General features: G+C 39.8%; 1 protein-coding gene across 2 annotated transcripts in view; it reads left to right on the forward strand.

Moving 5' to 3' along the window:
- SACS (sacsin molecular chaperone) overlaps nt 1–16,329 on the forward strand; it is a 58,170-nt gene that overhangs the window by 6,367 nt on the left and 35,474 nt on the right. For both annotated transcript variants that reach the window (XM_031066010.1, XM_031066011.1), the window contains exon 2: nt 9,585–10,123. In XM_031066010.1, the coding sequence (XP_030921870.1) occupies nt 10,101–10,123 (23 nt within the window). In that variant the 5' untranslated portion in view covers nt 9,585–10,100. The remainder of the gene's footprint in view (nt 1–9,584; nt 10,124–16,329) is intronic.

A 16,329-nucleotide genomic window follows, 5' to 3' on the forward strand; every position in this document is an offset into this window, starting at 1 on the left:
GTCTGAATACCCTTTGCTTTGCCAGGTATATGAACAGAGCTCATCAAAGCTGATCTCATTGTTGTGTCTGTTTCTGACACAGCTCCCTGTCATTTGCAGGGAAATTTGGCTGGTTACCATGTGGAATTGTTTTGGAGAAAGACTACAGCCTGCAAAATATTCTTACTCATCGACCTGCCTCTCTCCTTAACACCAGTCATGGACACATGCAGGGTTGAGTCTGTGCTAGGAACTTTGTGCTAAAGCAGTGCCATTTTTACACAATGTAACCATCATTATTTCAGGTCTTTTGACCTAAAACAAACCCTGTTTCTTCAAAGTTCCTGCAAATCTCTCAAGATCACTGGGATGTCATACGGGGCACAGAGACCTGGGAGCAGGGCTACCCACTGGATGCATGGCCCAGATCTAGCCTGGTTCTGACCTTGGGCACAGTGTGTATCTGATATGCCAGGTTCTGCACCCAGGACCAGGTAATGACAGGCACATGTACAAACCATGAGACATGTACATGAACAAACCTGGGCTGGAGAGCAGCCCAGCAGAGAGGGATCTGGTGTTTGTGGTGGGCAACAGCTCAGTGGGAGTCGGCAGTGAGCCCTGGCAGACAGGAGGGCAAACCCCATCCCAGGATGCATCAAACAGCATCACCAACTGGGCAAAAAAAGGGAGTATTGATATATTTTTGCATAGGTCAAGATCAGCCGGATCCAAAGTAAGGTTTTGTTTTCCCTCCTCTCTGCACAGGTCTGGTCTATTTGTTCAGGCGGCTGAGATGTATCTGTAGGTTCTGAATTATGCGATTCCTCTAATAGTTGCAGACGGGGGGCCTTTATGCTAGATTTGATACTACAGTGCAACTGTATCAAACAAAGAGTTGTTACAAAATATTTTGCTCCCTGGCCTAAGTCAGAGAGTTCTGTGGTAAGTCTGAGTGCAAGGCAAAACTGATGTGATTCGCTTTTCTACCTTTAGCTGAACAGTCTTGTGGTATGCTTGGGCACAAGCAAACAGAACAAAACCACCAACACCAACATTGAAATTCTCTGCCAGCTGACTGAACAACAGTGAGTTTCTGTTTCAGGAGAGCACACTAAGGTGTTTTGTCCTTAATGTATCTATTAATTTTTGGTTTATAGCCTACATTTAGCAGATCTGGGATGCATGAGTGCACTACTCACAATGCACAGAGGATCTGTGACTGCCCAGAACTCTTTTTCCCAGTATAAAGTACTAATCTCTGATTCATTAAAAATATTTCCTACAAAACTGACAATTTCAGAAATGATCTAATTACTTCCAATTAGAGTAAATTAACTTTAATTCCTACCTCAATTAGAGAGTTCTCAGTTAGAGAATTTCAGTTTCTGCACCTTTTTTTCCTACTAGCCATATCATCTTGGTTCCCATGTTGAATGCTAAAAATATCAGGGAATGCTATTTGCCTTTGCTACCTTGCTCTATAACAGTTTGTGAATGAGGCTTTCTAAGTAAAAAGGCCATATCTCAAATTGTATCCAGAAATCATTTGGAAGCTATTGCACAGTAGGAGATGCACTGCACACAGCCTGCAGTCCAAAATTGCAGTCCTGATAAGATGAATCAGAGCTCAGTTTTGTCAGAGGTATTTCTGTCAGCAATACACATTTGTCTCACCTGGAGATCCCTCAAACTGGGGCTCTCTGCATATCTCATCCCTCCCAAAGGACAGACTGGTTTGGCAGGCTCATGATGTCATCAGGATTACCTCATCATAAGCTTTCCAGTAACCCAGTGTGAAGAAAGGGTATTCACAAGAATAATTGAGGCCAGGAGAAGTATTAGGAGAAGGTTTGCCTTCATAAATGCTCCTTTGAGAATTGTTAATATTTTCCCCTCCATTAAAATATCGGGAATATACTGTAACTATAGACTTGAAATTCTCTCACCAGGTTTTTTTGTTTGTCAAATGCAGATTTCTGAGTTGTAGTCTAAGAATTTCCCTCTAACTCAAACTTTAACAAATGAGATACTGCAAAACACATTAAACAATCTATCAATAAATCAATCAATCACATTTATGTATATCTGATACAGGTTAGTGCTTTGTAGCCATCAATCTTTCCTGAATTCAAATAACTGTAAACAAAAGGAGGAACTTCCATATAATAATAGATACTCATTTGGTGAAAGGAAAAAAAAACAAAATAGACACTGAACTGTCCTTACAAGACAGAAAACACAATTACTCTTATCATCAGCCATACTTACTTCCTGGCCATCTCTGCTGCAAAGTGAGCAAAGGGGAAGATAGTAGGCCAGAGAAAGCAGTGAGGCCACCTGTCTTATTGATAGCATTCAGGGAACAGTAATGTCTAAGTCAAACTTCAATTAATTTGCTTCATTGAAGATAATTTTTTTCAAGACCTGAACCCATCTACTTTCATTGAAATGTTGAAGTTAGATCAACAACAATGTTTAGACATAGCCAAACCCTTCACTTAAGGGTAAAAACAAAAATAATTTTAGACACAATGTGTGAAAGGATGTTTCCATATATGTGGATTACTTGCTATAATTACTTGGATTTTGATTTACTTGGTAAGTATTAAAATTTCCTAAGTGTATTTTTTTCTGCTTTAAACACTTGAATGTAAACAAGAGTTATTTGTGTACATCTAAACCAAGTAAATCAAGTATTCTTATTTGGTATAGTTCAGTATACCTAAGCCTGAACTGCCTGTTAGCTTACAGTGCAGGAGGCAATGAATAAGAAATTTGGATATACCAAGATTAGGTATTCAGCATTTAGGGCATAGCTGATCTTATAGTATATAACTCTTCTATAGTTCATCTTTGGAATAAGTTCAGTTATTGTTTCAATTTAAGTGCTTGTCTGCAAAGTGTACTTCAGATGCATGTATCTGTCATAATGGTTTTCTGTGTACAGCACAGTACAGTGCCCTTAAGCAACCAGGAAGGGTGTTTGGTTTTCCTGATATTTCAGCCACTAATAATGTTGCAAAACAATAACTGAGGTGTGAATTTTCCAGGTTACTCTTGAAGAAATGTGCTTGAAGGAAATTTATCTTAGCTAAATCAAAAAAAAATCTAAATTAAAACAAGGGAGAGAAGGAAATCTGCAAAAGTACTCAGTTCCCTTCCTTCCTGTGGAATTGTATTTTCAGAGCATTTGACCAACCACTTTTCCTTCCAGCTCTGTGTCATTTACAGAGACAGTGTTCAACAAAAACTATGTAATTATTCTGAAATTTTAGTATTTTCTGTATAAGGGCTCAGTTCCTATCTTGTCCTTCATATGGTTTCTCATCAGGGATTTGTGAGACTGACACCATGCTGTTGGAAAATTCATAAACTCTTGCACTGGCCAGTCTGCACAGAACAGTGTGTTGCTATGGTGGTTGGTTCAGACACTAGAAATTAGTGTTCAGCTCAGACTCAGCGCACCCTGCTTTAGAGCAAGAAAAGCTTATCTATTAAGCAGTGTATCTCTAAAGGGATCATATTCTGCAGTCAAGTCATAATTCATATGCTATTTTTTCCCCAGCTTAATAGCCCATTGTTTATATCTTTGTGACTGCAGTGCTCTTTAGGCTTCTGTATTGTGGTTCACGGGCAGTGTCAGTTTCCCATTTCATTGGAAAGCCCATCAAAAGATTCAAAACCAAAATAAGCAGAAATAGTTCTCCTTCTGCTTATTCTTTTTTATGGCAATAATTTCAGATAAAAGGTCTTGAAATCCCCACATTTCTGGAGAACAGCAGTGAGGTCTTAACCACATGGCTCTTTCTCCTAGTTTTGTGGGTTTTTTAAAGACTTTTCCTTCAGCTGCTATACATTGTTGAGAAATCACTTTGAGATATTGATATTTGGTATCTGAATTTACTCATCAGAATTTGATGAAAGCATTCTTTATGCATAATTCAACCACACAGTCCCAGATGGTTACTGTGAGGTCATTTGAATACCATAGAATCAAATTTATTCATACTATTCCAAGTAGTTTTCAGAATTTTCCTGATGTTGCATGTGATCATACTTCTTGAGTCACCTTTTCCATAACTGAAGTATGGCAGGTCTTGTGTTAAACATATTTACATTTTAAGAATTGTGTTGCTTTTGTTCCTATGAGAAAGAAACAGATAAAGTTGTTCTGAGACCTATTTTTTGTTTCAGTTAACTCATTCTCTTATGTCTGAGACAAATTTCCTCAACTCCATGGCTCAAGATAATGATCAGCTAATGTATTCATGCAGCACTGAGCTGTGAAGAGATACTGGATTAATCTTGAGAACAACAGGGCTGTCAGCTCTGCTTGCTGCAGTGCTGGATTGCTGGCACCAGGCTGCTTCTGGTTTTGGAGCTAGTGGCTGCTCTGTTTGCTCAGGCAGCTCTGAAATCTTTTCCAGTATGTGCTACAAATGCATCCACACCAGAACTACTACTTACCTTTGTGCCTTCATTGATTGCTGCTGGAGGCTGTCTTCTTTTCTTAAATAGTAAAGAAGTTTTCACAAAGAATATATTTCAGTGATGGTCAGATGATTGCCATGCTGTGAGGCAGGACAGGGTCTTCACTCATCTTGAGGGAACTACAAAACCTTGCTGTAGGTCATAGAAACACAGAATATTCTGGGTTGGAAGAGACCTTTAAGATCATCCAGTTCCAACTTCTGGCCATGGCCAGGGACACCTTCCACTAGCCTAGGTTGCTCAGAACCCCATCCAATTTTGCCTTGAAGGCATCCAGAGGTGGAGCATCCACAGTTTCTGTGCCTCACCACCCTCACAGTAAAGAAATCTCTTCAGAAGTTCTTATCTAAAGCTACTCTTCAGTTTGAATCTATTCCCTCTTGTCCTGACTCTACAGGCTCTTATAAAAGCTCCTCTCCGCCTTTCTTGTAGGCTTCCTTCAGGCTGTGATTAGGACACCATGAAGCTTTCCCTCTTCCAGGCTGAACAATCCCAATTCTCTCAGCCTTTCCTTGTAGGGAGGTGCACCATCCCTCTAATCACCTTGATGGTCTCCTCTGTATTCACTCCAGCAGGTCCCTGTCCTCCCTGTGCTGGGGCCCCAGAGCTGATGCAGCCCTGCAGGTGGGCTCTGAGCAGAGCAGAGGGGCAGAATCCCCTCCCTGGCCCTGCTGCCCACCATGGGATGCAGCCCAGGACACATTTGGCTCTCTGGGCTGTGGGAGCACTGACAGCTCATGGCCAGCATAAGAGGAATATCTGCTGCTCTTCCTTGTGTTGGTGTGGCCTTGGAAAGGATAGGCACAAGCAATACTTGCTTCAAAAACTGACTGCAGCATTTGTCCTGATTTTCATTTGTTAAATATTTTATCCTTGTATGTATGTTTGTGGTGCTTCATCAAAAAGCAACAATGCCTACTGTGCAAATGCATCAAAATCATCACACTCTAGAAAAAGAATCACTTTGTTACAGCTGCAAGCTCTCTCTTCTCTGTGTAAAAATCAACAAGGGTACAGCATTTTTATTGATTTTAATATGAATAGCATTAAAGATATAGAATTTGTAGCATTAATATTATCAACTCTGTAATTATTATTAAAGTATTGGCATTTTGGAATGCTTTCAGTATATTTTTAATCTTAAAATTCTATGTGATAAATCATGAAAGCTCCTGTAATTCACAACAATATAAATGCAGAGCCATATATTTTGCTGATGGCATTGATTCCTATCTGCTGATGGTGTGGACTACTCATTGCAGTTGAAGTTGCTACACCAAATGTCTAGACATTTAACATACTAAGGGCATATCTACTTTATTTCCAGCTTTTATAGCTTGCTGTCACATTATTGTATTTCACTGTACCAGGTCTGTCTCAAATTTCTGCAGAACAGGTATCTCTGAGAAGCAGGTCTACATTTGCGTGGTACTTGCAGATGTGTAATGGTCTTGAATTTAACTTGATAGAAATTCATTTTGAACTCATCTAGTATAAGTTGTGTGTTGACAGGAACAATTTGTGCTTTTAGACTGTCTAAAACATAAATTAAGCATTAGCTACTGCAGTCCTTTGTCCACAGATTTCCTACTCAAAATTTTGGATGATGTTCCGTAATTCTGATGGTTCTGTATTTTTTTCCTATGCTGCTGGATGGACTTAACAATTTTGATTTAGGCATTATCAATGTGGAAAGAAAATCCGTGTGATCCTCATGTTAATTAGGATGGAGGAGTAGTGAACAGATAGATAAACAGACAACCACAAATGGTTTTTAAAACAAAAATTTCTGTAGCAGTCCATATATATATCTCCACCTACCTGGTTTGCAGGCAAAATTAGGCATTTGTGTAGCTATACCTGTAGTTCCTACCTACAACTAATCATAGGCATCCACAAAGTTGAAGATTGTTTTTGGATTTTGACTGCTAAACCTCCTCCCCCAAAATTCAATTAAAGACACACATAAAATCCTCCAGCAAGGGTGTTTTATCCTAAAAGGTAATAAATTTACAGCAGAAAATGGGCATAGACATTGATTGTAACTGTTTTTTTTTCCCTCCAGGAGAGATTTATGGTTGGCTATAAGAATAAATTCAATCAGAGAATGTTCTCAGATGCTGCATCTCAGTATCAGATAAAAGTTTAAGGTAACCTGTATGACCAGCTCAGGCACCAGGGAAGTGGAAGGTCAGTAAGTTAAGTGTGCCAGGATAAATCTGTATCTGGTATCTGGCAACCAAGTTGGCTCTCTTTCTTTCCATGGGAGACAACATAGACAAGACTGTGTTGAAATCTTTCTAGGATTGTAATGTGATCTGGTACCAAACTTTTGGTCACATCTATGCTGGCAAGACCAAGCACCTTCGAGGGCTGTTGGAATTATTTGCTGGTGTAGAGATGTCAGTTCACGCTGCGCGAGAACGTGGTTTTCTGCTAAGCAAAGTATTTATTGTATCAATAATTTTAGACTGTTTTTAGGTAATTTGGATCTCTCAATTTTCTGAACAAGTTGTCATTGTCAAAAATCCTAGAAGATATTTTTGTTTTCCTAGCACGTGTCAGTACCAAGAAAAGTGACATATCAAGGGGGCGACATAATAAAGGACAATCTTTGAGAGACCAAGTCTAGAAATAGAATGGAGTCTGAGAAAGTGTGTCACTCACTAATTATGGAGAGGCTGTCTCCTAAAGTCATAATTAGCTTTCTATTACTTGCTTTTATAACATTTTTTCCCTTTATCGTTCCTCAAGGCAATTGAAGCTGCTCAAATAACTTGAAACACTTTTCATGTGTGATTTTCTTCTAATGACATTTTAGAGGAACTGGCATAAGCTACCCTTATCTTCCAGCCATGGGTGCACACACAGTGCCTGGGCCTCCTGAATTTGGCTTTCCATTGCAGCCAAAAAGCCTTCCCTTAGCGCTCCCCTCTAACTGCAACCCATTATGCAGCTAGGCTGCAATAGTTTTGCTCTCTTTGAAATCATTCACATCTGGGAAAATGGGGCTGGATTTGCAAGGCCCTTTTCTTCAGTCTATTTTTTAAGTGTAACTTAAGGGTGGACTTTACTTTTGTTTATAAGGTAAATATACATCTCAGCATCCACAGAAAGAAAAATTTATATTGAAGCCACTTAATAACATATTATGCTAACTTGAATACTTCATAATGCTTATCACAGTAAATATGGATTCAGGAGTCTTACATTTCAACATTTTTTTTACTGAGTAGGTAAAATCCTTAAGTATTTAAAAAAACCCAGTATTCAAGCCACAGATTCTAATTCCCTTTCTTTCACACCATTTGTATTTCAGTATCATGCTCGCATCTAATTAATCTTTTGCAATTTAGCCACAGTTGTTTTCCTCTCTGGGTCAGGAAGGAATGTCTGTGCACTGCGATTTGAAGAGGGACATATGCAACCTCACATTATGAAAAGACCTGCCAACACTGTTAGAGGCTCAGAGAAGGATTTACATTTGCACAGATGCAGAACAATAATTGAACACCACTGTCAGTAGTCCCAGCTCTCTGAAACTCACCTTCTTGGGTAATACCTTAATATTGAAGTATGTTGTTTTCTGCAGCTTGACAGCACACAACTTGCCTCACTTGTACACTGTTGTGGTGCTACAGAAATTCAGTGGAAATCGTTCCCAAAGGTAGCACAGGGTAGATGTTGACCTATATAGCTTGGGACTGGGGATTAGCTGGGAAGAGTTTGAATCCTCCCAGTGGAAAGTCAGTGCAAGCTAGTTAACCTCTTCCCCTAGCTGCAAGCCATTTGAATAGAAGGGCAAAATCCTTCTCCATTAATGCTCTGCCCAGCCTGTTACTTTCCTTGATGGCATTGTTGTATATCCAGACTGTACTATCCAGTGTAGAGGAATATACTTCCTAGAACAGTTTCCAGTTGTACTGGTTTTGGCTGAGATAACTTTCTTCCTAGTAGCTGGTACAGCACTGTGGTTTTGAATTTAGTATGAGAATAATGTTGACAACTTGCTGATGTTGCTCATTGCTGCTTACTCTAAATCAAGGTTTTCCAGTTTTCTGTGCTTTGACAGCAAGGAGCTGCACATGAAACTGGGAGGGAACAGAGGCCAGTTAACCTCTTCCCCTAGCTGCAAGCCATTTGAATAGAAGGGCAAAATCCTTCTCCATGAATGCTCTGCCCAGTCTGTTACTTTCCTTGATGGCATTGTTTTATATCCAGACTGTAATATCTAGTGTAGAGGAATATACCTCCTAGAACAGTTGTACTGGTTTTGGCTGAGATAATTTTCTTCCTAGTAGCTGGTACAGCACTAGGTTTTGAATTTAGTATGAGAATAATGTTGACAACTTGTTGATGTTGCTCATTGCTGCTTACTCTAAATCAAGGTTTTCCAGTTTTCTGTGCTTTGACAGCAAGGAGCTGCACATGAAACTGGGAGGGAACAGAGTCAGGACAGCTAAGCGCAAAGCAGCTGAAGGGATATTCCAGACCTTAGAATGTCAGGCTGACTATATAAACTGGGATGTACTGGCCATGAGGGATGGACCTCTGCTCAGGGATGGGCTGGGCATTGATCAGTGGGTGTAAGCAATTTTTTCGCGCATCACTTTTCTTTCTTGGATATTATTTCTGGCTTTCTTTTTGTTGTATTTCTTTATATTGCCATTACTTCATTCTTATTAATATTAATGATAACATTTTCAATTATTGAGCTGTTCTTATCTCAACACACAGATTTTACCTTTTTTCCTGGTTCTGCTCCCCATCCCACTGGGGAGAGAGTGAGCAGCTGCTGGGTGCTTAGTTGCCAGCTGGCATTAAACCATGACACCCATTCAGTCAGCATACTTGCAGCTCTGCGTGTTTGTCACCGAGCTGCCTGTATGGTATTAAACTGGAGGAGAAGCAGGAAACCTCACTGCTCTGTGTCAGCTCTCCCTCCGTGTGCCTACAAGCAACGCACAAGGCAGTTTAAAATTAGTATCATGACTCACTCCATACTGGTAACTGCAACTATGCCCTCAAAGGAAATGGCTTTTTCATACCCTTCAGCTCAACTCTTTCTGCATGAATGACCCTCCCCTTTTCCCTTGTGTTCCTTCTTCCAGAACTCCTGAGCTGATGTTAAGAAGTATCTTCTAGCAGGTGTGATGAAGAAGACACGTCAGACTTTGGTCTTCACTAATACCCTTCCAACTGTGCCTGCTTCCAGAAAAAAAAGAAGACAGCAGAAACATCAGCTTCCAGAATTCCATGCCTTTTCTAGAAGATAAATAGAAATCAATTGCACAAGAATATAGCCTGAATTCAGGCTATATTAAAGAAACTGAACAAGACCTCCTTGCTTTCTGAGATCTGTTCTTGATTATAAGAGAACAAACTTCTGTGAACAAATAAGCAAGTGGCTTTAAAAGAAAACTGGAGAAGTAGCAAATGGTGATGCACAGAGACATCTTGGGCAGAAAAGGGATGGAGTGAATACTGAATTGACTTTCATATGCTTGGGCTCTCTGGTGTCCACTGAAGAGATGATAAGCAAAAAGGATTAAAAAATAACTTTCTAATTTATAAATCCAATATCTGCTTCATGTTCCTATCAAGAAGATATCACAGAAAAAGAGACAATGGAGATCAAGGATAAGAACAGGTAAAAAAACACCAACCAAGCAAAAAAATCTGGTGAAAAAATTTACTGTTAGGCTGGCATGTTCTTGCTCAAACATCCATGGTCAGTAATTTAAAGAAGTCTGAAACTTTACTAGTATTTGTATAAAATTGCTATTTTTAAAGGTGAAATTATTTTCTTAAATCACAAAATATTCTATAGGTGCCAGGTTCTGCTGCAGTTGCTTATGAATTGTCTCCATGAAATTAATAAGAACTTCTTGGAAAAACTCCTGTGTTAAAGGGTCTAACTTTCAATTTACAGACTCCATTCACTATAGCACTTTTTGTAAACAAGTGAAAGTTTCCTTCCTGTGCTTGCCTAACTCAGAATTCAACAGATTGTTTCACTGGGATGAATGTATATTCTTGCCAACAGCTAAAATGCAAAGCAAGTTCTTTGTGTTAACGGTGTCTAAACAAAGTTAATGAGATAAGTGTTTACTTGCTGTAAGTTACAAAACATAAAGTAGTAATTAGAAATGTTCTTATTTGCTGTCCGTGGGCCTGCAGGAAGAAGACAGCTTCCACCCTCAGCTGTGCAATCTGGAGAATCCCCCCTCATGTGCAGTTCTTTAATGTACAGCCTCTGCTTTTTCCTGTGTGTTAAGAAGGTGGGCTTTGCATTGTGTTAGACAGTGGTTGTAAGCAACAGCTGACTCCTCTTTTGGGGTCTGTTCCACTGGATCCCTGAGTAATTCTGTGAAAACTACTGGAAGCTATATATTTCCATTGCCAGGTGACGGTGGGATAGAAAATTTGGGGCTTTGGATCTCTCTGTTTTTATAGGTTAGTTAACTAGGCCCTTCTAATGCAAATCTTATACATCTGGGCATCTCTGAGGATTTTTTCACTTCTCTGTGTTTACCCAGAAGAGGATGACCTGTGTGCTTTCTTCCCCTTTTCCTCCCTTCCTCTTACTAGCCTTACATGTGACTAATGTTTCTTCTTCTGTGCCACCTATCCTCCTGTTTTCTGAATTTAATTTTCTGAATTGTAGCTTGCATTTCTCTATGGAATTTTTATGTGTTATGAGTGAGACAGAACTGATACAGAGGTAGAAAAGATCTAGGATTATCTGGAAGGATATTGCTGGATATCATCCATTATCTGATGAAGAGACAATTGCAGAAATGCTTGAAGTTGTGGTTTTTCACAATTATTCAAACTACTTGTCTTGTATTTCCTTCTATTTTGTATTCTAGTTTTCTCTAAATACAAAGGACTCTGTTCACTGTTGCCTAGAAAATGTTACAGAACTTTGAAGCATTATTAGATGTAGTATTCAGCAAAAACAGAGATCAGTAAATACTACTTAAAATGTTTAATGTGTGTGTAATCTGGACCATTTTAGCTAATGAGTTGATTTTCCTTAGCAGCAAGATAGTAGCTTCATTAACTCTGAAATTAAAATAGGAAAAAATGTCTTAAGGTAGTATGGAAAAACCCCAGCTATGAAAAGCTGATGAATCAGTGTCCTAAACGGAGGAAAAACCCTAGACCTGCATTAATGAAGGTGTTTAGGAGCCTACATTAGGTCCTGAAATCAATTTGCAGATTTAGGCTCTGCTCTTTTGATATTTCAAGGTTAAAGTGGATGTTCTAAATCTGGCTCTTTTATTGGCACCAAAGGCCAAAAGAAAATACCACCAGTAATTTAACATATTGCTTATTAAAAAAATGTATGCCAACAGCAGCTCTTGCAACACTCTACTCCCTCCTATTGCAATCCCTAAAGAGCAATTGAGGAGTTTATTTTTATCATTTGGTTTAATCTTTTGCATAATTTGAAATGTCAAACATTTTGTACTGGTATTTTGTTATTTGTACCATCTGGAATCGAAAACTCTGTGATTCTCAGCAATTCAGATTTGTGGAGTAACAGTTGCTGCTCTATAGTTGAGTTGTCTCCTCAAGGACTTAGCTTAAAGTAGTATTTTCTTAACGGTGGATCAAAGAGGAAATTTTACTTCAGCATTTGAGATTATGAAATCTTGTACATTTTTTTGCCTTCTTGCTTTGCTCCTTATTTGCAAAGAAAAAACTGAAACAACTTTTATAGGTTTTTAAACTGTTTTCCATTAGAATTTGCTTAGTGCCATCAAGGAACTCACTTGTACATTAAAGCAAATCACAGAGAGATCAAAATCATTAGATGAAAATAAATATCTATTCCTGGTCTCTGTGCCCTTAAAGGTTTTGCTCATTTCTAGTACTATTCAAAAGTATCCTGTTCTGTTGATGTTTGACTTTTATAAACATGTCAGCTTGAAAAAGGAATAATACTTCTGTTCTTCAATGTTTGACTAAGCTATGATCATGTAGATATTTTGCTTAGAAACTGCTAATAACGGTTTCACATGAGGGGTGCAAAGTAGGAGTATTTCTGTAAACTCACTGCACAAATCTAAAATAAATAGTTTCACCAAAATATCCAATTTATATAATAGATCTGAGGAAAAATGAGACATTTTTTTGAATCAAACACTTCACATGCCATAGGTTGGGGTTTTTTTTGGCCATTTGTACTAGATAGAACTCTAGCTGGAGAAAAATTAGATGTTTTCTGTTTGTGGAACTATTCAAATGAAACAGAAACTGTGCAGTAAGGAGTGGCTTGCCAATGACTAGCACATGTGTCATCAACAAATGGTAGGCTTATTTTCAAACTTCTTGAAAAGGCATTAGTAAGCAAGGGTATAGCAAGCTCCTGGCAGTGTCTGTGGACCAATGCAATCTGTAATCTCTGACTGCTGGGAAATACATACAGTGCCATGTTTAAAACATCTGTTCGTAACACTTAAAACATTGATTTAAGAACGAAGGTCAGTGCTTGCTGTGTCACAGAAAACTTTGCTATAAGCTTGGTGTGCACTGTCTCAAACCCAGATGAAGTTGTTGAGTCACTGCTCCTTGCCTGCCAGCACCGCAGAATGTTACTTGCTCTGCTGGAAGCTGCTGTGCTGCAGCGGTTTTCCTCTGGCAGGAGCGACCTAGTCATGTCTGTTTCTTATCACACCATACACCCCTTTGTAGACTCCATCTCATCTTTCTAATCACACTGACAGGATGGAAGGGACTTGCATCCATCTTTTTTCTGCTACTGCAGTCTTATTTTAAATAATAGGGAATATGAGGTGGTCCTGCAATGCAGAATTTTCTGTCTTTAAGAAAATGTTACTGTGAAAATGGCTTTCATTTTATAAAAATAATTTAATGTTGCATAGACTGTTAAAATGTTTTAATTTTTTTTTTTATTGCATGTCCCTTCTTGTATGGCTTATATGACTTCATTCTGAAACAAATAGAATTTATTCATAGCCACAGGAGAATTTTCCATATGTATTTTTAAATCTAAGTGCTGTTCTGCTTGAAAATGTGGTCATAAAATTTTTAACATAGGAAATTCTCTATATAATATTTTAAAACTCTCAAATCCAACCCAAGCCTTTTATATTTAAAAGTTTTGGTTTTTTTTTTTTTTTTTTAATTACCATAGGTAGTCAAAAAATTCCTTGCTGTTCAAGTAATATTTTTTTTAACATTGTCATGTAAAATAATTTTTAGTAGCTCTGGATAACAAATTTTACGTGATACCTTGAAATTTTCTAGGATTATCCAGCTTCCAAGTTCTCTTTTCAAATGGATGAGACTTTAAAATTTATTTTTGTTGTTGTTGCAAAAATCTGCAAGTTGGAAGATGTACTCTTTTATATTTTTTTTTTTTTTAGTCAGTCACTGTGATTTCTGTCTCATAATTTTCTAGGATATTTTTATTTAGACATGAAGTAAAAGTAAGGGGATCAGATTTTTGAGAGCAGGCATGGCTAAATTCCAATAGCTCAAGAGTCCAACTCTTTTGTCCAGAACCTCGAAAGGTTCTGTTTCTGTATTACCAGTTCTTCCCAATTCTTCCCTTCTACTAAGGGGTTACATAGAGTTACTAAGAGTCTGTGGTACTCAAAGTGTTTTTCCTCTAATATTAATGTTTAATCATCACAGGACATAATTTGAGTATTGTCATGTGATGTGGCATACGTTGGGAAACTTCAGCCTAGCGCTGATAGCAAGATGGTCCATGGCCCTGTTTGTGTCCCACCACTTGAGAAGTTTCAGAGGAAGAGATGGCTGTTACTTGAGATGGCTTTGTTCCTCTCCAGGGCCCCATTCAAACACTTGTGCATGCTTCATAAGATGCTAAATCACTCCTGTGATCCCTAGAAAAGAAGAATTAGATTTTGTCAATGCAGCTTGGTGGTTCACCAAGGTCTGGAGAGTATTTCAGTAGCTAATATGGATGGAACTGCATTGGGTATCAACTCCTTCCATTTTGCCCAGCCACCCTCATTTGTGTCCCTTCTGCAGGTATTAAGACATAACAAGATAAACATTAAGAGATTAGAAAGCAGCCTTCTCATTCTTTTGGACATAGTAGGAAAAAATCTGTTATGAAGAACTCTGAAGGGGATGTAACAAAATGGGAAGTTAAAAGGAAAAAATGATAGAAAATGATAGAAAAATGAACAAAGCCCTAAAGCAAAGCCAACAGAGACATCTTGTTTATGTTAAAATAGTTTTTGTATTATTTCTGGTGAAAGCATGATCAGATCCACATTATTTCCAACAGTTTCTTATAATCCTGTAGAATTCAATATACAAATGTTGCTGATGAATAAAATCAGTTGCTGTAGCAGTGGTAATCTGGTTGTAGCACTGGTACCTACCTACTTAGATACCAGGTTGGATCCTGATCCACCAGATTTTTGTGGGTTTTTTAGACTTCTATCAATTTTAGTGGGCTTATTATTTTTTTTTCTTAGCTTGATACACTTTCTGCAAAGGTTCATTGTGTCTTTTTCCCCTTCCACAGAAACTCTGTTGCCTTTGGCTGTCAAGCATCAGTTTTAGCACCCTGTCACTGAGTAAGGTCTTAAATTCTTTTAGTTTGGTCATGATTGGAATTGAGGACCTGTTGGAATGAAATGGGACTGTTGGCAGGAGGTCTGTAGTCCATATTTTTGCTCAAAGCAGGAGGATCAGTATTGGTTCAGGTCAGTCATGTATCTCTAGACAGCTCCTTTCCTAGTGACAGGATTTTTCCTGCTGTTTCACGCGAACCTCCCAAGCTACTTTGTTGCCATTGCCCCTTGTTAGTCTTGCACCACCAAGAAGAGCTCAGCTCCCTGGCCTTTGAAACTGCCCTTCTGGTCTATGTAGAGGTTACCATGCTGCACCCTATAGTCTCCTCATCCTCAGACTAAACAGCCCAACTCCCCTCATATACCCCCTTGTAGGTCATGTGCTTTGGGCCCCTGACCATGTCAGTAATCCTCCGCTGGGGAACAAAGCAAGCCCAAAACACCACTATGTTCTGGTCACAGTACCTTCATCTGCACTGAGCAGACTTTCCTTGATCTGGAAACTCTGGTATCCCCCAGCTCCTCTGAAGCAGGGCTGCTGTCCAGCCCCTCACTGATGCACAGCCCATGGTCCCGGACACAGAACTTTGTACACGATGAACAGTGGCCTTTCTGCAGGCCCCTTCCATAACGCTCTCCAAGTGCCCCCTCAACTCATTGGGATCACAGGCAGGCTAAGGCTCAATCTTTTAGGAGCAAGAGCACTTTCTTTAAGTCTTGAATGGTATGAAGACTCAGAATACCCCCTTTTGAGATAGGGCAGGACCTATCTCAAAACCTGACCTTTGGCAGGCTTCCGACAGATAGCAGCAAAGGTGCGTTTCCTTCTGTGTTTTGCATCCTTGAGAAAGAATGAAGTTTATGAGCTGTAACTGTGTGTATGTGCTGGTGCCTGAATGCTGGGAATTACATGAAACACCAGCGTGCTTCCCTGCCGAAGGAGGGCTGCGCCTGCGGTACCATCTCTAGATCTCACCGTCAGTCACGGCTCAAGCCGAACATGCGAAGCGCCAGCCTCTGCCTCGCCCCGGGCGACCGGGCTCTCTCTCCCGAGGGTCCCGGGGACACCGGGCCGCGGGAAGCCGGGAAACGCCTCCGTGTGCCGAGGCTGAGGAACCGCCCCGGCCCCACCGCATCTCCGCAGCCACGGCCGCCGCTCTTAGGGCGGCACTTGCCCCGCTCCCGCCTCCTCCTCCGCCTCCTCCGCGGCGCGGGCCTCCGGGCGGCGCGGCCCCACCCCTTCCCCGTGCGGGGCGCGCCGCCCGCGGGG

This window comes from Geospiza fortis, unplaced genomic scaffold (assembly GCF_000277835.1).
Source record: "Geospiza fortis unplaced genomic scaffold, GeoFor_1.0 scaffold16, whole genome shotgun sequence".
NCBI classification, from domain to species: Eukaryota; Metazoa; Chordata; class Aves; order Passeriformes; family Thraupidae; genus Geospiza; species Geospiza fortis.